Source organism: Aotus nancymaae, unplaced genomic scaffold, assembly GCF_030222135.1.
Source record: "Aotus nancymaae isolate 86718 unplaced genomic scaffold, 86718_ANA_hifiasm-v0.15.2.pri h1tg000022l_1, whole genome shotgun sequence".
Classification (NCBI taxonomy): Eukaryota; Metazoa; Chordata; class Mammalia; order Primates; family Aotidae; genus Aotus; species Aotus nancymaae.
Window position 1 is genome coordinate 13,900,997 of NW_026988435.1, and position 23,349 is coordinate 13,924,345.

At 32.4% G+C, this 23,349-nt stretch overlaps 1 protein-coding gene across 2 annotated transcripts in view; it reads left to right on the top strand.

Annotated features, from left to right (window-relative positions):
- The window catches only part of GBE1 (1,4-alpha-glucan branching enzyme 1), a 271,257-nt gene that overhangs the window by 164,730 nt on the left and 83,178 nt on the right, over positions 1 to 23,349 (top strand). For both annotated transcript variants that reach the window (XM_064380015.1, XM_064380016.1), the window contains 5 exons: positions 276 to 391; positions 3,543 to 3,670; positions 8,116 to 8,214; positions 12,934 to 13,044; positions 16,038 to 16,209. In XM_064380015.1, coding sequence (XP_064236085.1) covers positions 276 to 391; positions 3,543 to 3,670; positions 8,116 to 8,214; positions 12,934 to 13,044; positions 16,038 to 16,209 — 626 coding nt within the window. The remainder of the gene's footprint in view (positions 1 to 275; positions 392 to 3,542; positions 3,671 to 8,115; positions 8,215 to 12,933; positions 13,045 to 16,037; positions 16,210 to 23,349) is intronic.

A 23,349-nucleotide genomic window follows, 5' to 3' on the forward strand; every position in this document is an offset into this window, starting at 1 on the left:
TCATGTTAAACATTTTTTTCCCTAAATTTGCTTAGATATTAAGTGACTTTTTTCAATAAAAATTAATTAATAATTTTTCCTTTTAGAATGAGTTTCATCAACCAAATGAGATAGATACTTGTTAGTAGTTTTCTGGTTTTTACATATGTTATGTTTCTTGAACATCATGATTCTTGAGATAGAGCGTTATAATTTTAGTTAATAGCAAACATTTATAACAGTGAAGCAAAACGCTCTTTACATTTGCTTAAATACATATTTCTTTTCTATCTTAGCTGGGAAGTTTTAAGGTTTCTTCTGTCAAACATAAGATGGTGGTTGGAAGAATATCGCTTTGATGGATTTCGTTTTGATGGTGTTACATCCATGCTTTACCATCACCATGGAATAGGTAGGTTACCTGATATATTACAGATGTAACGAATGATTTGATTTCTTTTTTTTTTTTAACTAGACTATCATAATCAGGCTTGGAGTTAATTGCAGAAGCTTCAATGACCATTGCTGGTGTCTTGATTTTATTAGTTCTATTATGTATGCCTTCTCTGCTGTAATTTATTGTCCAATTTTGACAAGTGGTACAGTATTAAGTACATTTTATAAGTAAGCAAAAGATAATAATTTCCTTTAAAGATATCTATGTAAGGCCGAGTGCAGTGGCTCATGCCTATAATCCCAGCACTTTGGGAGGCCAAGATGGGTGGATCACCTGAGGTCAGGAGTTTGAGACCAGCCTGACCAACAAGGAGAAACCCCATCTCTACTAAAAATACAAAAAATTAGCTAGGTGTGGTGGTGCATGCCTGTAATTCCACCTACTCTGGAGTCTGAGACAGGAGAATTGCTTGAACCCAGGAGGCGGAGGTTGGGGTGAGCTGAGATTGCACCATTGCACTGCAGCCTGGGCAACAAGAGCGAAGCTCTGTCTAAAAAAAAGATTTATATATATATATACTTAATATGCTGTTATTAGTATATAGCTTAAAATTTTTTTTGAGGAAGCCATTTATCCCTCAGGATGTGAATCCTACAGTACTTCTAATGAAAATTAAAAATAAGTGAGAACAATTGCGAATGCATAGGTTTTTACATATTGCACATTGAATAAAATATATATTTTAATTATAGATTCACCTGGTTAAAATTAAATTATACATTAATTTGAAAATTAAAAATATTCATCAGACTCTCAGTTTAAAAGTTGTATAAAGTGGAATCACAGAATACTAATCCCTCAATAGATGACATGGGAACAATTATTGTTATTATTATTTATTTATTTTTTTAAGACAGAGTCTCATTTTGTTGCCAAGGCTGGAGTGCAGTGGCACGATCTCCACTCACTGCAAGCTCCGTCTCTCCGGTTCAAGCCATTTTCCTGCCTTAGCCTCTAGAATAGTTAGGATTACAGGCGCCCGCCATCATGCCTGGGTAATTTTTTTTCCTTTTTTTTTTTTTTTTTTTTTTAGTAGAGACTAGGTTTCACCATGTTGGCCAGGTTGGTCTCTAACTTCTAACCTCAGGTGATCCGCCCACCTTGGCCTTCCAAAGTGTTGGGATTACAGGTGTGAGCTGCTGCACCTGGCCACTTATTATTATTTTTTCATAGCCAAGTATTCAGCAGCAATAAACAGTCAAAACAAAAAGGGGGTGAAAAACTTGAGTGTAAATCTTAAAAAGTGACTGCCAAGAACAGAAGCTAAACATTCAACGTGTGCTACTGCTCGATCTGACTCATGATGCTGCCTGCTTGAAATGTTCCTAGGAAAGAAGTCAAATCTGTAAAACACAACAGATTTCATTGATACCTATTTTCCAGTTTCGGGGAAGCTTACTTATGGTATACAAAGGCAAGGATGGCAAAAGTTAAGAAAAATCCTTTCCTAAACACCTAAGTGCCCCTGCAGAAACTCCCTCATGAGAGAGGGGTATATTCCAGGGATTTGTGGTATTAGAGAAATGAACCAAAGTTTATAGATATGGGATGTGCTTTTTATGGATAGAGAATCCAAGAAATGGTAAAGAAAAATATTCTAAGTTACTTAACATGTTTGTCTCCCTTGGAATGAGGGAACGCAACATACAAAATCCCTGAAACTGCACAGCAAAAGATCAAATATAATACCAGAAAAGTTGAGATAAACTAATTAATATCAAGACCCAGTATTTAATTTATAAACTCAGCAATAAAGAGAAATTCATCAGATTCATCAGGAGGTAATGAATTTACCTGCAGTTTACCTGTATGCATGAAAAAAAAAAAAGTAATTGGACTCATAGTATTCTATTGCCAGGAGCAATGTCTGCAAAAGTCTTATAAAATGTGACTCAAAAATTTGCTAGTTGAATGATGGTTGCCAGGGGCTAGGGAGTGGAAGGAATGGAGAGGTATTGGTCAAAGGGCACAAACTTTTGTTTTAAGGTGCATAAGCTATATGGAATCTAATGTAACTATAGTTAATAATATTACATGGTATTTGATGAGAGCAGAGTTTAGATATCTTTACCCCCCTCCCCACACACACACACATATACAGACACACACAAATGGTAACTATGGGTGGTGATGAATGTGTTAATTTGAGTGTAGTAATCAGCACACAGTGTATACCTATATCAAATCAGTACCGTGGAAACCTTGAATACACAGTTTTTGTCAATTAAATATTTTTAAATTAAGGAATGACAGTATCAAACAAAAATGAGAAACTTGACAATTATATTGCTGCTGAAATATAAACATGAAAGAGCTTGAAGGATAAGAGTTCCATAATTATAATTGAAAATATCCCTCAGAGATAGAATCCAGAAAACTGAAAAAAAAAATCAATAGAACTTAGATATAGAGAAACAGGAAAAAAGGCTGATGTTGAGCACAAATTTGATTTTATTATAGCAAGAAGAGTAAGTTACTGAAAGAACAGAAAGTAAATGGTATAACCCTAGTAAGTGAAATATTCTGTAACTAACTAAAATTAGGAGGTGGTAGAAGAGGAAGTAGGAGAAAGTTTGAGAGTATGTAATCTCTTTATCATAGGAAACTCCATATTGCATAAATTCAAGTACATGTTTGAAATAATATAAATATCATGTCTCAATTTTATTAGGGTTTTCCTGTTTTCTTTTCCTTACCTCAAAGGGATCTATTACAAGCTAACATTAACATCTTAATATGACAGAAAATGTATTGAAAATTTGATATTCAGAATTCTCTTTAGTATTGATTTCACTTTTTTTGCCTTATAATTTGGTTAAATTAAATCTTTAAAGTGCTTTGTTTTACTTGTGTGTGTGCATTTGTCAAACAGAATTGATTTGCAAGATTGAACTCTGAATGTTGACGTGTAGTACTTTTCTAAGTCAGTATATTTGCTGATGAATATGTTTTCATTAAACTAGTCAGTATATTTACTGATGGTCACGTTATCATTAAACTTTGCTACAATAACAAAATTCATATAAACAAACTAATTGGCAGATGTATTTGTGCAGAGTTAAGTCTTGCTTATTAATATAATCCTTATTGATTTTCTTTTCCTAAGGTCAAGGTTTTTCAGGTGATTACAGTGAATATTTCGGACTACAAGTAGATGAAGATGCCTTGACTTACCTCATGTTGGCAAATCATTTGGCTCACACGTTGTATCCAGATTCTATAACAATTGCTGAGGTAAAGCCTTAGTGATGTCTTACCTTCTGACCCCCTTTAATAGAGAGCATTTTGTCAACATACATATTTGATTAATCAATCTCATGTTGTCAATAATCATGTAAATGAAATTCTACCCTGAGTATAGTGCAGCTGTCTTGTATGGGTGACACATTATTTAGAATTCACTGTTTCCCTATTAAGAGGTAATGTATACTAATTACTTGTCACCATTCTATTGTTAAAAAGAAAATGCCAGCGGTTAGAAAGTTAAATATCCTAATCAGTGGACAGGCCCTTCTACCATGAGACCTTCAGCAGAGAAAAGAATTGAATATTAATGTGTTTCTGTCCATTTATTATTATTTTTTTCTTTTGTGGCTCAATCATTAGAGATGGGATGGATCACTGCCTGCTAGCTTCTCTGAAGCCTTTCTTTTTCTGATGTGATTACCTACCTTTCTTGTTTATGTTATTGCTCTCAGATTGTCAAGTATTCACTAGTTATTCATGATTCTTGAAGATTTGTGATTAACTGTCCCAAAGCTGCACTGTAATGATATAATTCCGTATATGCATAATTGACAATTCCCCTCTTGATGATAAATGTGATAAATTAAGAAGTTTGTTAAATGCTTATGCTAATTTAGATTTAGTGCTAAAATCCCTCTGGTTTTCTAAGTTCTCTAACTAGGAATTATTATTAAAATTGAATTTAGCATGTTAAAACTTTTCTATGTAAGTGGTTGGCATATAAAAATAGTAAGACTATTGTTATAAGGAGTCAGAATTAAGGTGAATTTTTTCATTGTTGGTGTTTAGTTTATTGGCATGAAATGCAATGTAAGTTTCCTTCCTGTAGTATTTGTTTTTTTGTATAGACTGTTTTTATGTCCATCCTTTCTCAAAATCAGAAATCTCCAATTTTATAAATGTTATGATTTCATTGCTTGGATAGAGAATAGTTTTATTCCATTCAGGCATTTTACTTTCTAAGTATTTTCTGGAAATAGAGCAGTAGCCCTAAATTCCTGAAACTTGTTCTTACGTACAATTAAAAAACAAACAACATCCTATCATACAATTTAGCAACCCAGTAATATTTCATAGTCACTTCCCTACCTACATTTGATCGTAGCACATCTTGCTAATACTTGTGATAATACTTTATGTGCTGAATATCTCTAACATCAGAGTGTGTTTTAAATTTTGTCTTCTGTATATTTGAATTTTATTTGTCAAACATCAAAAAATTAATTATTTTGTCAATGATATTTATGGCAATCTGAAGCAGAGATATTACAAATGACAAATTACTACAAACAATTAATGGCAGCACAAATCAAAAGTGGGTACTGAAGAAAAAGAAGCAATGATTTAATATATGAAACTTTAAATTGTTACATTGATCTTTCCATTCATTTCAAGTAAAGTAGTTTCATCATCTAGGGAGCTTTGGTCTGATTATCAGTGTTCCTACCAATGAAACTTTGAGACTTTAGCCAACTTTATATTACTTGGTTTTAGATTTTATAAAAAACAAGATGTGCTTTCAATTTATTCTACTTAAATTGAAAACTACTTCAATTTCAGTACTTCACTTTTCTGTCTAATGGGAGTCTCTTAAAAATGTAGAATTGATCCCCATGAACTTTTTTTTTTAAGAAAAGGAATGTATTTGAATGAATAAGCAATGTAATTTTATATAAATTCCTTTAGTAGAAATATGAATTTATTTATAATGACAATTATAAAAATTGAAACCTTATTTTGCTCAAATATATCTACCATTTTACATTATTATATTTTCTATATTAAAATATTTTTGAATGAGGCATTTTTTTTCCTTCTGGAATGGTTATAAGTGCTCTTTAGATAGTAAAAAATTCAAACGATTTTAATTTCATCCCAAACACAGAATCATTTTCATATGCCATATGACTAGGCATCAACTGTTTTATATTTAGAGTATGTTTATTTTGATGACCTTTATGATTTACCTTTTTTTTCCTCAAGTTTTTAAAAGAATTGTCACTAACTTTCTACTTTCAAAAGAGGGCTGCAAATAACTCATATGCATCAAAGAGGCAGCTTTCTAGGAATCAGATTTAAGAGTCAGGACCATATGATTGTTACCTAAACATCAGGGCTTCGGTCTAGGTCCTGTTGCTTGCTGCACAGAAAGCCAATCACTGAAACAATGATTATTGCTGAAGAAGAAGGCTTTGATCAGTCTCAAATCCATCTCTCTGATCAACTAAAATTAGACATTTATATCATAGGAAATAAATGTAACAATATGTAAGAAAACAGAACTAGAGAAAGGTAAGGAAGCAATCATGAGGAATGACTGGTATGGCATCTCATTGCATGCCATGATTTGGTGAGTTTCAGTTCTTTGATACTTTTTTTGAGAAGCCTGAGGGATAAATATAGGTTTCAAGCTTTTCAAAAGGGTTGATTTCTATGTTTATCCAGAAAATCTGTCTATGGGATGATTGGGTTTCATGATGACCATATGTTTTTCTTAGCATATTCTATTTCTTAACACAACGCTGAGACTGGATATAGAGCATGCCTTAATATTGTCTTGAGAAAATTTATCTTGATCTTTAATACCAGCCCATCACCAGTCATTCTTAACAGTTTGGTCTTTTGAAACTCTTTTACAAGGCATTGTGTCTATAATTCTAGTTCCTAACATGGTACCTGATATTTAATACATATTCATCCAATCCTGTCTGTGAAAATGCGACTTATATTTTGATAAACAGAACTGTTGAAATGACTTCTACTGATCATCTTTTTTCTACTTTATAAACCATAAATATGTTTATGTGTATTTAGGTCCTAGTTTATGAATCTAAGAAAGTCAGATATTATGTCTTATTTTTTAATCCCTCAGAGCAACTCACTCATTCACTTGATGAATATTTACTGAATAACCTCCTTGTGCCAAGTATTATTTAACTATTCTAGATTCCTGGGGTATATCAGTGACCAACTACTATAAACCCGTGCCTTCAGAGTTCTTAAATAATAACAGGGTGTAGGGAAGCAGCTAACTAGATAGCAAATCTTATAGGAAATGCTTAATATGTAATTGTTGAATTGAATCCTAAGCTAAGGAATTTGAATTTTCTGTTGTTGTCTATTGAAATCTATTGAAGGGCAGTAATAGGAGCAGAGTCTCTCATAAGACATGAATTTGGCAGCAGTTAGTATAAAGAGAACATGGAAATGGGGACTGCCATTTGGATATGGTCTAGACCAGCAGTAATGAAGGTTAAATAAGATTGTGGCTGTGGTAATGGAGCAATGGAAAGTGACTTACTTGAAAGATATTGTAGAATTAGAACTGATAGCACTTAGTTCATATTTTCCTATCATTGTCTTAATAATATATTTTGTTACATTAATTTTATTTATTTGACTAATTATTGGATTACTAATTGTCTAGTTGTGGCATAAAAGAGTAGAAAGGACGTACTGTCAAAAACCTTGATATCTGAATTCTAGCTCTACCATTAATAATCCTCTGTCTTGGCCAGGTGCGGTAGCTCATGCCTGTAATCCCAGGGCTTTGGGAGGTCGAGACAGGTGGATCACTTGAGGTCAGGAGTTTGAGACCAGCCTGGCCAACATGGTGAAACCCCATCTCTACTAAAAATACAAAAAATATTAGCCGGGAGTGGTGGTGGGCGCCTGTAATCCCAGCTACTTGGGAAGCTGAGGCAGGAGAATTGCTTTAACCTGGGATGTGGAGGTTACATTAAGCCAAGATCAAGCCACTACACTCCAACCTGGGCAACAAGAGCAAAACTCTGTCTCAAAAAAAAAAAAAAAAAAAAAAAAAAATTCTCTATCTTGAGAGATCCTTCACTGATTTAATAAGCCTCTGTTTCTGTGTTTGCTAAATGAAGATAATCCCTACCTAATCTCAAAGACCCCTTCTAAATGTAAGCTACTATAGTAAAAGCAACTGTATTGTTTCACTTTTAATGTACTAACTCTACATTTTATTTTATCAAAAGCTAGTGTTCACAAAAATACACTCACTATCAGAGCTATATACAGAAAGAACAAATATAGCAGATTTCTGCCACATGCATTTTTGTGCTTGATGAAAGCAACAAAACTAATAAAAAATGTTTTACAGAAGTTTCAAAATAAGAAACTATGTTTTAACAATAATAGTTTTACTATTTTGTGTTCTCTAGGTGATACTGAAGAAAAGAAAAAAATAGCTTAACGAGATCAAAGTTTGCCTGGAGTGAAAACAGTAGGCAGAAGTTTTGTTGGGAAATGAAATGTGCTATCACGATTTTACCTACTTTTACAATCATGTTACCAAAACAGCCCTAAAATATATGCCCCTGTTATTGTTTTCACTTATTTGCCTGGGCTTTACTGTCAGAATATTCACTAAAAGTTTGGTCATTAAGAAGTGATGTTCTCTGTCTCAGGATGTATCAGGAATGCCAGCTCTGTGCTCTCCAATTTCCCAGGGAGGAGGTGGTTTCGACTATCGACTAGCCATGGCAATTCCAGATAAGTGGATTCAGGTAAGAGTCCATGTAAATATTTTTTGTTTCTGTGCATACTATGTTGCTTCATTTATCTTTAATTTATTTCTTAGTTATGATCATTAGTTACAGATATTATAATTGAAGTATTAAATTCTTTCTTTAGTCTGTCGATTCTTATGCTTTTTAATAAGGTGCTTCTGAAAATGTTAAAAGTTCTAATTTAAAGTATTCATACTTATGTTATTCAGGCAAGGGGAAAATATGATTAATATAATATTAGCTGTATAAATGGAATTTTGCATTATCAATGCAATTATATGAAACTTCAGTGCTCTATATTTAATACACATTAGACTTCATTAAAGCATTAATTTATGTCTACAAATCATGCATTAATGTAGAAGTTACTCCTTAATTCCCAGTACTTGTTTGATTGTATGGTTTTTCCTCAACAAATTTGGATTAATCCATTCTTTTATTCAGCCTTTAAAAGTCCTTACCATGTGCCAGACACTAGGAATGAATAACTATACATAGTACTTTGCACATCGTTTATCGATAAAATTTTATTAAATTTAATGACAGTTCAAGTAGTTTGGATTTTTTTCATTTAATGTTTGCCTAAACGACTAAAGTCAAGACTTAGGTTTGATATTGAACATACGGTAGCAGCCATGTTGATAATCATGGGCTGAATATGTATAAGGGGTCAGATATGTATTCAAAAAAATCATAGCTTTCTGATGAGCCTTTATTAACAGACATGAACTGGTCCCATGAGGCCACAGTTGAAGAAGGGCTTAATTTTGTGCAGAAAAACCATAGAGCCTGCCCTTAAGGAAGTGGTTACTATAGTCATTTCTTAGCTGTCTTTACTGTCCCCCTGGGCAATTTGTGCAATGCGTAGCTGTGACATTAAGCTTCAACCAACATAATTTCTGCTCCTACATTTATAATAATTCCTTAAATATTATCAGGTCCAAAAACAAATATTTCACAAAGATTATTACTTAAAAATAGACAAATAAAGAAAGGCGTATTCTCCTTTAATACATGGGAAGGTAGCCTTATCTTTGTTGCTTTTAAAAAAAATGCTGTGGTCTTCAAGTTATTCACCTTGGTATAAGGTTCTATATCAGCCCATCTCTTACTATTTCTAATTTTTTCATGTAGATTTTTTTTCCTCACAGGTGACAAATCTTACTTTTTAACATCCTACTAAAAGCCTCACTCATTCTTTGTTCGCATTCAATAATCTTTTAAGGTGTACATCAACCTAGAATTATTTTTCAGTCAGTAATAGCACATAGTGAGATATTTCCTCTCTGAGTATTCATGGCAGCTTAAATAATACTGAAATTTAACCTAATAAACATTTAAGTACCTTGTATGCTGAAGGTAATATATTAGGCAGTGTATCATACTTAGTTATCATATATGATAACTATAATAATCATAGTTATCAAATAGAAAAAATGTATTATCCTAAATATAGGATATGACCATCCCATTTTAAATTATAAATTCTCTGAAAGTAGTTATCATTTTCTATTTTACGTAATTATTTTAAATTCTCATTGTATCACCAAATTGGGTCCACCCTTAGTTAAGAAAACTAGAATTAAAATAATACTACAACAAAACCCTTTGACACAGTGATTTTCCTCTACTTTTGTAAATTATACATTTAAAAACAATTCAACAAATGTCTCCCATTCTTCTTACATGTCAACAAAACACAAGAGCTATTAAATCAGATAACAACTGTACACAGATTGTGTATGGCCTGTGATGTTATCTATGCATAAAGTATGAGTTAGATTAGAATGCTAGAATGCTAGATTTTATTCTTGTTTTTGTTGTTCAAAAGCAAATTAGTTATCATTTCCTAGTTGTATTATTTCAAAATCATTGGTTTGGAATATCATTCTTAGATTAAGCATTTACTGAAAAAATATTTGACTATCTAAAGTATGCCAAATTTGCTGTATCTCCTTTCTTTTTAAAAATTAGATCATTTTTGAAGTGTTTGTGTTAAGGTGATGTTTGTGTCTAAAGAACTCATTGATTGATCTGTTAATTCCACCAAATATTTACTGAGCACCTACTAGGTTTTAATAAATATAGTTTTTTAATTAAACTTTCTGAGATATTTGGATAATTGTGGATTCACATGCGGTTGGAAGATAATACAGTGAGATCTGGTATACTCAATCAGTTTTTTAGTGGTAACTTCTTGCAAAGCTATAGGATAGTATTTTAACCAGGATACCAACATTGATTTTCTCAAGGTGCAAAATATGTCCATTGCCACAAGATTCCCTCATGTTGCCTTTAGAGTAACACCTACTTATTTGCCTGCCTCTAATCACTCCTTAAACCCTGGTAACTACTAATATGATCTCCATTTCTATAATTTCATCATTTCAAAAATATTATATAAATGGAATCATACTGTTTGTGAACTTTACATATTGGCATTTTCAGTTAGCAAAATTTTCTTGATATTTATTCAAGAAAACATCCAATGTTGTTACACCCAACATTTTTGTTGCATGTATCAACAGCACATTCAGTAGGATTCCAAGGCAGGAGTATACCACATTTTAACCATTCACCCATTGAAAAACATCCAGGTTGTTTCCAGGTCATGGCTATTATGAATAAAGTTACTGTATATATGTGTGTACTTGTTTTTTATCAACAAAAGTTTCATAACTATGAAATAAGTGCTCAAACCCTACATTTACTGAACCATATAGTAATTCCCTGTTTATTTTTTTAAGAAATTGCTAAACTGTTTTCCAAAGTAGCTGTCACATTTTACGTTCCTACTGGTGATGTTTGAAAGACTTGCTCCTATACATCCTCCCCAGCATTTGGTGTTGTCACTATTTTTTTTTTTATTTTAGCTATTATAATCAACATGTAGTTATATCTCATTGTGGTTTTAATTTATATTATTTTTCAAATGGTTTATAATGCTGGCTGGATACCAAGCATGTGCCTATTTGCCTCCTTCATGTCCTCTTTGGTGAGGTCTCTGTTCATGTCTTTTAACCATTTCCTGATTACATTGTTTATTTTCTGTAGAGTTTTGGGATTCTTTATATATTTTAGATTCAACTCCTTTGCCAGGTATATCATAGTCAGATATTTTCTCCTAGTCTGAAGCTTGTTCTTTCATCTTCTTCACATTGGCTTTCACAGAGCAATATTTTTTTAAATTTTGATGAAGGCCAATTTATCATTTTTCCCTTGTTTTCATTTTTTCTATTTAAGTCCACAATCCATTTTGAGTTAATTTTTGTGTAATATATTAGCTCAAGTTTCTTTATCTTTCTCTTTTTACCTATGGATATTCAGTTCTTTCAGCTCCATCATTTGTTGAAACATTTGCCCTCCTTCCATTGAATTGCTTTGGCCGTTTTGTCAGAAGTCTGGCACATTTGTGTAGGTCTATATATTAGTTCCTATTGTTACTATGCCTATTTACCACAAACTTAGTGGCATAAACAGCACAAATTTACAACAGTTCTATATGTTACAAAAAATGAAATGGGTTTTACTGGGCTAAAATCAAGGTATTGACAGAGCTGCATTTCTTCTGGGGACTTTAAGGGAGAAGCCATTTCTTTGCCTTTTCTCACTTCTAAAAGCTGCCGATATTCCTTGGCTCACGGCTGTCTCTTTAGTCTTCAAAGCAGCAGTATTACATCTTCAAATCTCTCTCTTATTTCAACACTTATGCCTGCTTTTTAGAAAGATAATTGTGGATTAGGCTGTGCCCATCTATGGATGGTTGCTCTTCTGCCTGATGATTCATACTGCCATTATGAGAACTGCTTATGTTCTCAGAGTTGTATGAGTGTGTTGAATTAAAGAAGGAGACTAAATTGAGGATGTAATCCTGAAGAACATCAGCCTTTATAGGACAAACGGAGGAAGATTTCATAGTATGTCAGGAGTGATGGGAAAAATCAAAACAATATAAAACAAGAGTTTCAGTTATAGACTAATAAAGGAAGAAGTTCATGGGGAGGAGATAGGATCAACAATATCAATATGTATAGCAAGTATTTACTTAAGAAAGAGCAATTACTAACTTAAGCTGGGACTACAAGCTTAACCCCGGCAAGTTCAGTTGCATGAAAGTATAGTGTTAGAGGGACAGAGCCAGACTGAAGACTGAATGGAAATTGAAATGCAGACACAAAATGTGAAATCTGTTAAGAGGGTAATTATTTGTTGTTAATTAGCTTTGAAATTTGAAATAATTGTTATTTTATCATTTTTTTTAAAATGAAACAAAGCATTTTTTACAAATTTTTCTTCATGTAAACAAAAAATATGTAATAAGTGTACCTCTACCATGTGCAAGTTATAGAAAGACATACTGTGTAATAACACATTACTGTGGGCATTTATCAAGAGGTGGCAGTTATTACAGAAAAAAAGCTGTGAAGATCCTAAAATGTAATGATTAAACTGTCTGCACAAAAGCAAATACATACTACACACACTCACACACAGTCACACACACTCACACACACTCTACACCACTGTCCCTTGGACATTCTGTATAAAAGCTGTGATTGCAGTAAAAGTTTAAACAGTGATAACTTTGCTATATGGGTGGGTTAATATCTGCGTATCAGATAGTTTACACTCAAATAATGCATACCTTGAGATTGGGATTTAAAATTTAAAAAGTAATGGTTTACTCAGAAGCTAATTTTTCTGTCTTGTGTCTAGCTACTTAAAGAGTTTAAAGATGAAGATTGGAATATGGGCAATATAGTATACACTCTCACAAACAGGCGTTACCTTGAAAAGTGCATTGCTTATGCAGAGAGCCATGATCAGGTAAATGAATATGTGTATAAATTCATTTCTCTCTCTCTCTTTCTTTCTTTTTCACTTCCCTTAATAACATATTTAAATATAAGCATATCAAAATATAAACTTCTATACTTAGTATAATATGTGTGTGTATGTGTGTGTGTAAATATATATCTTTACAGGAAAACTACTGATATTAGAAAAAATGTTAAATTTGTAGATGTAGAAACTCCAGTTTCAAAATGCAGTAGTATGTTTGTCCTGCCAAACTATAATAGATTATGCATTGCAGTTGCAAGTATTATATGTTTTCTTTCCCTTCATAATGAAGAACATTGGTATTGATCCAGGGTTATTTTAGTTTCCATCTTAGGTTTCCTTCTAGGGGTATTCTTTTATAATTTTGACAAGCATTCTTCATTTTTCCCTCAATCACTGAAATCTCCTGCTAATTGATCACCCTGACTCCTGTTTCTTCCAGCCTTTGTCTTCTCGAATACACACTGAGATATTTTCCAAAGAGGAAACTCATCTTGTCAACCAAGATCTATTGGTCGAAGCCTGTAATTCAGTCACTCATAATTTGGCCCAAGCCAAGGCCAAGGTTTTCAGCTTCATACTCTGCCCAACTCTCCAAGCCTCCAGTACTTCAGTACTTTCAAATCCCCACCCATTCCAAATAGGTCAACTTTTTCCAATCTTGTGCTTTCCCCCATGCATCTGTATCTGGGAAGTTCCTACTCAGACCTGACATCACATTCTATATGAAGCCTTCCTTGGATCATGTAGTGAAAAAATACTTGTCCCGTCCTCCAAGTTTCCATTATGTTTTAGGGACAGAATTTTTTTTTTTTCATTGTCTTTCTATTTCCAGCCTTTGGCACTGTGACTGATCCTAGTAATCACTTCATAAATATTTTTTAAATGGAGAAAAAAGGCCACTTATTTAAAGTGATATTAATCCTTTTACACATCAACATAAAATTTACTTTCTGTAGATTAAAATGGAGACAATTAAATTTTTTAAATTAAAGTATTTTTATTAAAAAATTGAAACTAAATAAGTTTCTCTATCATTTTTGCAGACATTGGTCATTTAATGTAAACATGATTTTTTTCAGGTGTCTCCTCTCATTATTAAGAAAGTGTAAGTAGAGCAGGGGTTGGTTAATCAAGGCCCGGGGCCAAATCCTATCTGCTGCCTGTTTTGGTAAATAACACAGCCATGCTCATTCATTTATGTATTCTACTTTGGGCCAAAATAAAGCATTTGAGTAGTTGAGACAGAGAAAGTGGCCCACATGTAGAGAAACTTGATGACCTCTGAAGTAAACATATGTTAATTTTTGCATCTTCCAAATTAGGACTGTGCTTTATTAAATTTATATTATCCTTGTCTGTAGAGCAGATAAGATAAATAGCTATCAAAAAAAGCAGAACCCAATCTAGAAAAGAATAATATTAGTTTAATAGGTGAGTGGTTGGGGTGTTGAAGGGGTAAACTTTCACCAAATACATGACAATTTGAAAATTAAAATATTTGCATAAATTATAGCTTTCTATTGCAAACTCATTGAAGTTGCAGCACATAGTGACTTCTCAGCATGTGTTTATTCTGTGTGAATGAAAGAGTAAACAAATGAGTGGCATGAACAAATTGAAGATGAAACATTTCTTTTACCTCATCTGTAAAAAAACAGATTTACCAAGAATTATTTCATACTTTAAGAATTCAGGTAATTCTGCTCATATTTTCAAGAATTGTCAGGATAGCAGAAATAATGCAGGTTGACTAGTTCTTTCTGAAAGCAAATGTACTTTGATTCTTAAGCCTGATAAAAAATATAATTTACATAAGTATATATAAAATGAATAAATAAAAATATATACTTTATAGTAAAATGTTTATGGATGTTATTTTAAACTTTTTAGATAAATTCATAACAATTAAATTTGTAAAGTTAAGTTAATTTTAGCAGTCTCTCAACAGGATATTATAGAAGGCAACTTGATATGAGAATAAGCTTTACCTGCGAACCTGATAGAAAGATATTAAAATAATTTTGTAATGGAATCAGACATTATAGAAATAAATAATTATAGCTAAAAATATAATTAAAGAATTAAAAACAAGCAGAGATGGTGAATTGTTTAAGAAGTAGTCATATAAATCTTATAACAATTTTTAAAGAAAAGTCATTTTAATTAAAGTAGGTTAAAGATAGAAAAGATTTTAAGCAAAAGTTTTTCTAGGAAATGAAAAGAATTATAATAGGGTACTGAGATTATGGGTTAATTTCTATTATACATTTCACTCTATGTTACTGTTTTGTCCATGATGAATACTTCATTAGTTAGATGTTTTTAACTGTAAATAATTCAGATTTTTAGGAGGTTTCTCTTCTGTTATTCAGGGCATTTCTTAGTTACCTGCCCCAGTTATTAATTATTATATTTTCAGGCAAAATAAACTAGATTAAATGGCAAATACAGAGAAAGCAAATTTACACTTAAATAAAAGTTCTCAACTATTTTCTCTGCTGAGGGCAGGAAGGTACTATTGTAATATATTTATACACATATATTACTTATATATATGTGTGTGTATATATATATAAATGATATTTCAGAAACTTTTTTCAAAGCAAATGAAATCATTATATGCGAACTATTATAAAATTCTAATTTAATATTCTCCACATTATAATAAATGTTGCAGAAAATGTGAAGTGTCAGCTCAGATGTAACAAACTTGCAGGTGCCTTATTATGAATTTTTCACCAACCACTTTTAAAAATAAAAATTAGTTCTGAAAACAAATGTGTTGATTTCTAACATATGTTACCAGCTTACTTTCAGCTTAGAAAATCACCAGTGGAAAATACCCGAAATTAATACTAATCTACACACCTCTTCTACAGTGTTTCCTGTCATGTGCAACCATGTGGTGTTCTATGGTAAATCACAACTACTTAGCACTTTTTTTCCATTTATCTCCATTACTTTTATTTCTGTAGGCATTGGTTGGGGATAAGACTCTGGCATTTTGGTTGATGGATGCCGAAATGTATACAAACATGAGTGTCCTGACTCCTTTTACTCCAGTTATTGATCGTGGAATACAGCTTCATAAAATGATTCGACTTATTACTCATGGGCTTGGTGGAGAAGGCTATCTCAATTTCATGGGTAAGTGTGAGTTAAACACATATCCAATTTGTGTTTAATGTTAACTTATAATGACATAAATCATGTAGAATATTTTGATTTGGCTTTTCAGATTTAGAATATAAAATTATAATTGTTTAATATAATGTCATGCTTAAATTGCAAAAATAAAATTAAATTACTATAAGATTATTGTTATATCAATATGTGATACAGAAGTATAGTCTAAAAGCTAATATTTAGTTGAATATTGCTGTCAAGTGGGCTTACCTATTTTTAACATCCAGAATTATTATTCTGAATTTATATTATTCTGAGCTTATTTTATTATTATAGTATTTGTACATTAAATCTAAGAAAGATATAATTATCATATTATAACATAGTAAGCTAGTGTTATTGGTCTTCTTTGAGATAATTTTATACCAGTATACTTGTGTTACAAATGTATAAACTTTTATTCAGAGAAATTGTGATGGACAAAATAATTATTTTTTGAAATAGAAAAATATGACTGCCGAAAAGTCATTTTTGTCTGAAAGGAATGATGAAATATAAAAATTGACTGTTCTGTTTGGTAAACAACAGACACTGAAACATTCGAGTTTTAGGAAATTTCAACAGCTTTTATACTAGAGAAAGTCACAAAGACTGGGGAATACATAAAAACGGCTGATTTATTTTACTATAATAAAAGACTCAGGCCAGGTGGTGCCTCACACCTGCAATCTCAGTGCTTTGGGAGACTGAGGTGGGAGCATGACTTGAGGCCAAGAGTTAGAGACCAGCCTGGACAACATGGAAAGATTCCATCTCTATCCAAAAAGAAAAAAAAATGAGCTGGGTGTGGTGGTACTTGCCTGTAGTCCTAGCTAATCAGGAGGCTGAGGCAGAGGGATTGTTTAAGCCCAGGAGTTTGAGGTTATAGTAAACTATGATCATGCCACTGCATTCCAGCTAGAGTGACAAAGCAAGACCCTATCTCTAATTTTTTTAAAAAGCCCTAGATCTTTGAGTTAATAATTTCTGCTTGGAAATTTTTGTAAGACATCTCAGATTGAACTTTTTTTTTTTTTTTTTTTTTTGAGACGGAGTTTCGCTCTTGTTACCCAGGCTGGAGTGCAATGGCGCAATCTCGGCTCACTGCAACCTCCGCCTCCTGGGTTCAGGCAATTCTCCTGCCTCAGCCTCCTGAGTAGCTGGGATTACAGGCACGCACCACCATGCCCAGCTAATTTTTTGTATTTTTAGTAGAGATGGGGTTTCACCATGTTGACCAGGATGATCTCGATCTCTTGACCTCGTGATCCACCCACCTCGGCCTCCCAAAGTGCAGATTGAACTTTTAAAAGCCTTTATTGTTTACTAACTGGAGGTAAGGAAGCCAACCTCAAGAAAGCTTATACAGATTTCACCTGCCCTACCTGTACCTTTGGGTATATCCTCTATTCTCAACATCACATAAATCTGTTAACATCCCTAGCCTGGCAGGAAATGAACTGCCTGATTTGTGAGACTGCGCCACATCAGCCAGGTATCAGGTCAAGTTTCCTGGGTGGACTTTGCAATGATTGATTCCATAAGTAAAGTTAGCCTTAGTTCCTTAAAAACAGTGGTTCTATCTGACTCAGTATGTATCATTCTCCAGTATGGCCACCTCAGTAAGGCCTTGGTTATACAACCAAGTTGTTTATATACTGATGAATAAGTAGAATCTATGAACATATGCAAATAACCATGTCACTATGTGAAGTAAGTAATCTGAGGGCCTCGTGAGATATTTTAAATGCTTTATTTAATTTACAAAAGTCCAAAATTACTATAATCAATAGCAGGAATTCCTTATGTATCTGGAAACTAAAACCATTTTTCAAAGAACCAAAATAAAATGGACATCTAATTCACACAGACAGTCTTATGTCATTAATCCTTATAGCCCACTGCCTATGAAAATATAGAAATCTGACTCAGTCTATCGCTCTAGTCTGGAAATTGTATCAGTGACATCAACTCAGATGCCTCTACCACAACCTAGAGTTCATCAGGAAGTGCCTAATAGATTCCTCTTTCCTGCTTCTGTCCTTTGTTGAAGATATCAAATCTGGCCTGTGGTGCACAGCAGAGTCTCCAAGTCATCAGAGTAAAACCGAGTTAACTGACAGAGACTTAATGGTCAAGACTAATGTAAAATTGATAATTTTTTGATGAAGAAAGCTTTAATGATATTTTATAATGTGACCTATTGATTTTGGGGTAGTGTCTTACCTAGGGTAAAGCATGTTCTGCAGAGGTAGGACATTGATGAATCTCCAGAAACTTCATAAACTTTCAGAAATATTTATATTAATATCACTTTAACTGTATCTATTCAAACAAAGGCAGGCTGAGCATCTATTCAGTTTTAGACATGCTTCTCATGGAACTTTCAATAGTAATAAAGTGAACAAATATAGTTATTTCTACCATCTATCTTTCTATGTCTGTAAATTGACATCATTTATTACATCAAATATGATTTTGAGATTATACTTTGGTATAAGACCGAAATTTTTTGTAGTTTTAATCTTTTGTGCTTGAAACAAATACCTTCTAATATTTAAAGTCCAATATAGCAACTTCAGTTTTTTTTCTGAGTATCTTACCTAAATACTGTGTTTCTCTGCCAACATTGAAATCAGTAATCTAATGCATCTATAATTTCTGATTGCTGTTGTTATTTTGTGAAATTTGATATTTCCTCATGAGCTGTCCTGATTTTAAATATTGTTTTTCCATTTCTGACCATGGTCACGGTCCTGCTTAAAAAATCTTCCATGACCCTTAAGCTCTCCAGCTGACCTGTGAGCCTCACAAAATCTCTCTCATGGGTCTCCCCCTTGATAGCACTGCTGCAGCTCAGCAATCTGTCTTTCGATTCACTGAATGCATCAACTTCCTTCTATTCTGCACTCTGTACCTTTTGCTGATCCCCTGCCTGGAATCATCCCACTCAAACACTCCCTCCCATACCTGACCAAATCCTTTATTTTCAAGTGTCATTTCCTGAAGGAAGTCTTACCTAAAGCCTCAAACTAGGTTAATTTGCCCTACAATACATGTTTATGCAGTATCTACTTACCTTTCATGGTATTTAACAAAATTATACTTGAAAAACTATTAAATACACAACTTTCTTAATAAATTTAATACCCAATGGAAACAGTGGTTATTTGTGTTTTATTTACTATTTTATATATCTGAGAATTAGCAAACTAGCACATCACAAGGCTCTTACAGTTTTCTTAAAGGGATATCACACATACACACACACACACACACACACACACACAATCACACAATATATGTGATCCACTGTTGACTGAAACATTATCCTCCATCACATGACTCTGCATGTGTATGCATTTGTATGTGTGTATATGTATACATATATAATATATGTGTGTGTATGTATGTGTATGTGTGTATGTTTATGTGTGTATGGAGTATTGCCTTGTAATACTGTTTTAGCATTAGTTCATTAGCTGTAATCACCAGGTTTAGTTATAAGCAAGGTATTTTTTTCAAATGGCATATAAGAAATTAATATTTAAAGAACAATTTAAGAATTTTTTTCAAAACTAAGAAGCAACTTGATTGTTTACTCATGTTTAGACAATTCTAAACTTGTTAACTTCCTGAAATTTTATATTTTATTTCCCTCCAGGACAGAAATAGAGATTTAAAAGAAAAAAAACCAACTATCCATTTGCATAACATATTTTTATAAAAACACATTTATGTAAATTTATTTTTCAGACATTCAGATATATGTTTTGTTTATCAAAAGTCATTAAGATTAATGTGGTTTTTTTAATAATACCAGTTTGGCTGATTTGTTTTCTTTTGTTTTTGTATTATATATTCTAATTTTGAATTAAAACAAATTCTTTCACTCTGGTTATAGCTGTGAAATATTTACTATTCGTTTCTGATTTGCTAGGTTATTTTGATTGGTTTTATGAATAAATATATTTGTATTTCTTGTTCTTGTATCATATACTCATGTGAAATAATTTAATATAGAAGAGAGATCAGCAATGGCTAAATTTTTTTTGTATTTTTATATCACTAATCATAGAAAGATAATTTCTAATAAAAGTAATTAACATGGACATAGCATTTTATACTTTCTAAAACAGTTCATATCTATTACCTAACCGAACATTCTATTTCTTTTTCATTTTTTTATACTAGATATTAGTTCAAAAGAAACCTGGGGCCAAAAGTTAAGGAGTAAAAAGGTATGCAAGGTAGACATTCCAAGTCCGTTTTGCTAAAACTTCAACTTGGAGACATATAGATTGTTTGCACAACCAGAAAATGTCAGCAGCTGGTCAGTTGCTTTTCTTCTTCTCATTTCCAATTTGAGAAAATTAGAATGAAAATTATTCGTAGATCAGTATCTAGATTCATTAGACACAAATATATGGTTTATGAAAATTTTTTAGAGAAAAGGTAGAGTGTAGTAGTTAAGAATACTACTGGTTTGGAATCTATGATTTTCCCTTTTTAGCTGTGTGACCTGGGTAAGATGCATCATCTGTGCCTTCATTGGCTCAATGATAAAGTGGGTGCCTACTTACATAAGATTGTTTTGAGGGCACAGTGACTTAATTCTTTTATATTTAAACACTTATACTTTTATACTTAAACACAGAATTGGCAGGCATATAGCTTCTAGTTAACTATTTAAATTTACTACTGCTATTTTTTAATATTATCAGTTTTTCCATTAACTATATGATACCTGAATGCTGATGTTCTAATACTATTTAAGAGTGCTTTTTAGAATCTTGTCTGATAGTACATTGTTTAAAATAAAAGATTCTTTATTTCATTTCGACTTTAAAACATCAGTAAATGTAATGACATTAAAAATAATGTTCTTTTACTAATTTATATTATGTAATAAATTAAGCCATTTTTTCAGTAAGTCTCACCAATTTACCTTTTTAGTTTTTTAGTCATAATGATGTCTACTGAGCCTTAGCTTTCATGTATGAGGAAGTCTGAGAGTTGCCTCAATTTCTTTTTATTTTTGGGATGAGCCAATATATTGATCAGTTAACATTTATTATGAATTGACTGTATTTCCTTTGTGTGTGTAGATATGCATCAGATAGAGCCTCCAATGAAATTTACTGTTTTTTATGGTACCTATGCATAGAATTTCTACACACACACACACACACACACACATACACACACACACACAAACACATACAAACACAGAGAGAGAGACAGAGACAGAGAGAGATAAGGCAAATTAGCTTAAGGCAAATTGAAAAGTTAGTGAATTTGAGGTATATATTAATTTAAACTATAAATTTAATATATTCCTAACACACTCTAAAATGTGTTTTAACACAGTTTATAAAATTTCTTCAAGCTTAAGACATTTATATGTATCTACTATATACCAGGTATTACTAAGTGGTATATATTCAGAGCTGAAAAATAATTCTTGCCCTCAAGGCCTTAAAACCCAAAATATAGGCAAGTAATAGACAAATATCTTTATACTAACGCATGCACTGGGTTCAGTGATGGAGGTGAGCAGAGAATGCTGTGTAAATATGTAGGAAACTTGTTTTGGAGATTGTTGGTAGAATATATGAGATGCTTTAGCCAGACCAACTTGGAAAAGGAAGGCACAAGAAAGTTATATATGAGATCAGTAAAAGTCTAAGTAAGAGTAGGCTTCAAGCAATTGTGTGATAATTTGAGATTACGGCCAATTAGGATGATTATACTTTGGATAAATAATAATAATAAACAGGCCTAAAGAAAACAATTTACATGCAATTCTGATTGGCAAGTTTAATAAAAAGATGATTTTTAGTCACTTTAAAATATTGTGAACTCTTCAGTTAGAAAGAACTAGTATCAGTGATTGTATCATGTTATGGTTTATTTTTTCTCTATTTGTAATATAACTAAAAGACTGGTTTAAAAAATAAAATGTGATTCTTAAGAATCTGTATTAATATATCTTTGCTACTTTTTAATAATCATTGACTGTGTTTCATGTTTAAAAATAAATATTAAAGAATCAACTTTATGTGTAGGATGACCTCAGTGAATGTATTTTGCCCAGCTTTCTGGTGCTTATCTGGTTATCATGGAATGTCCTTTTCTAATTCAGTCAGCTGAGACAGAGGGATTAGTCATATGGCCTTATCATTTGACCTCGGGAATGTTGCTATGAATATGCTGGGTTGGGGAGGAAATTTGCCTACTATGTCCAGTGATCATACTAGGGAAAAAAAAACACCAGCCCTAATACTGCAATATTAATTCTATATAATACAAAAATAATGGAATTAAAGGATTTTCTTACGAAATGCTACATAGAATTATAAAAAACAAGAGAATAAACGAAATATTTAATTCATTTTAAATCTATAAACATGAATGGACATTTTTAAAATATCAAGTAAAGCATAAATTAAAATATAAGCATTAAGAACATATCTTGCTGATTTAAAATATTGGCAGGAAAGGTAACTAAACAAAATTTAAAAATTAATTATAAATTTGAAAATGAAGTAACACGTAATTGCTTTTTAAATGTGAATTAAAAAAAATAGCCTGCATAAAAATGTTGTCATTGAGTCACAAGCAGCATTTTGTGAAACATTTTCTGACTTCTCAGAAGGATCTTTATAACTTTATGCTACCTTGGGCAACAGTAAGGAGAAAGTTATACTGGACAGCTAGATCCACATATTTTCTTTATTCTTATATTACTCCATTTTTATACTGCTATAAAGAATTGCCTGACACTGGGTAATTTATAAAGAAAAGACGTTTAATAGCTGGGGAGGCCTCAGGAAACTTAAAATCAAGGCAGACGATGAAGGGGAAGCAAGGCGCCTTTACAAGGCAGCGGGAAAGAGACTTGCCGAGGGAAGGGGAAAGAACCCCTTATAAAACCATCAGATCTTGTGAGAACTCATTATCACAAGAACAGCAAGGGGGAAGCTACCCCCTTGATTCTGTTACCTCCATCTGGTTTCTCCCTTGACATGTGGGGATTATAGGAATTACAGTTCAAAATGAGATTTGAGTGGAGACACAAAGACTAACCATATCAGTTCTCAAGTAATCAAGTCTTTTATC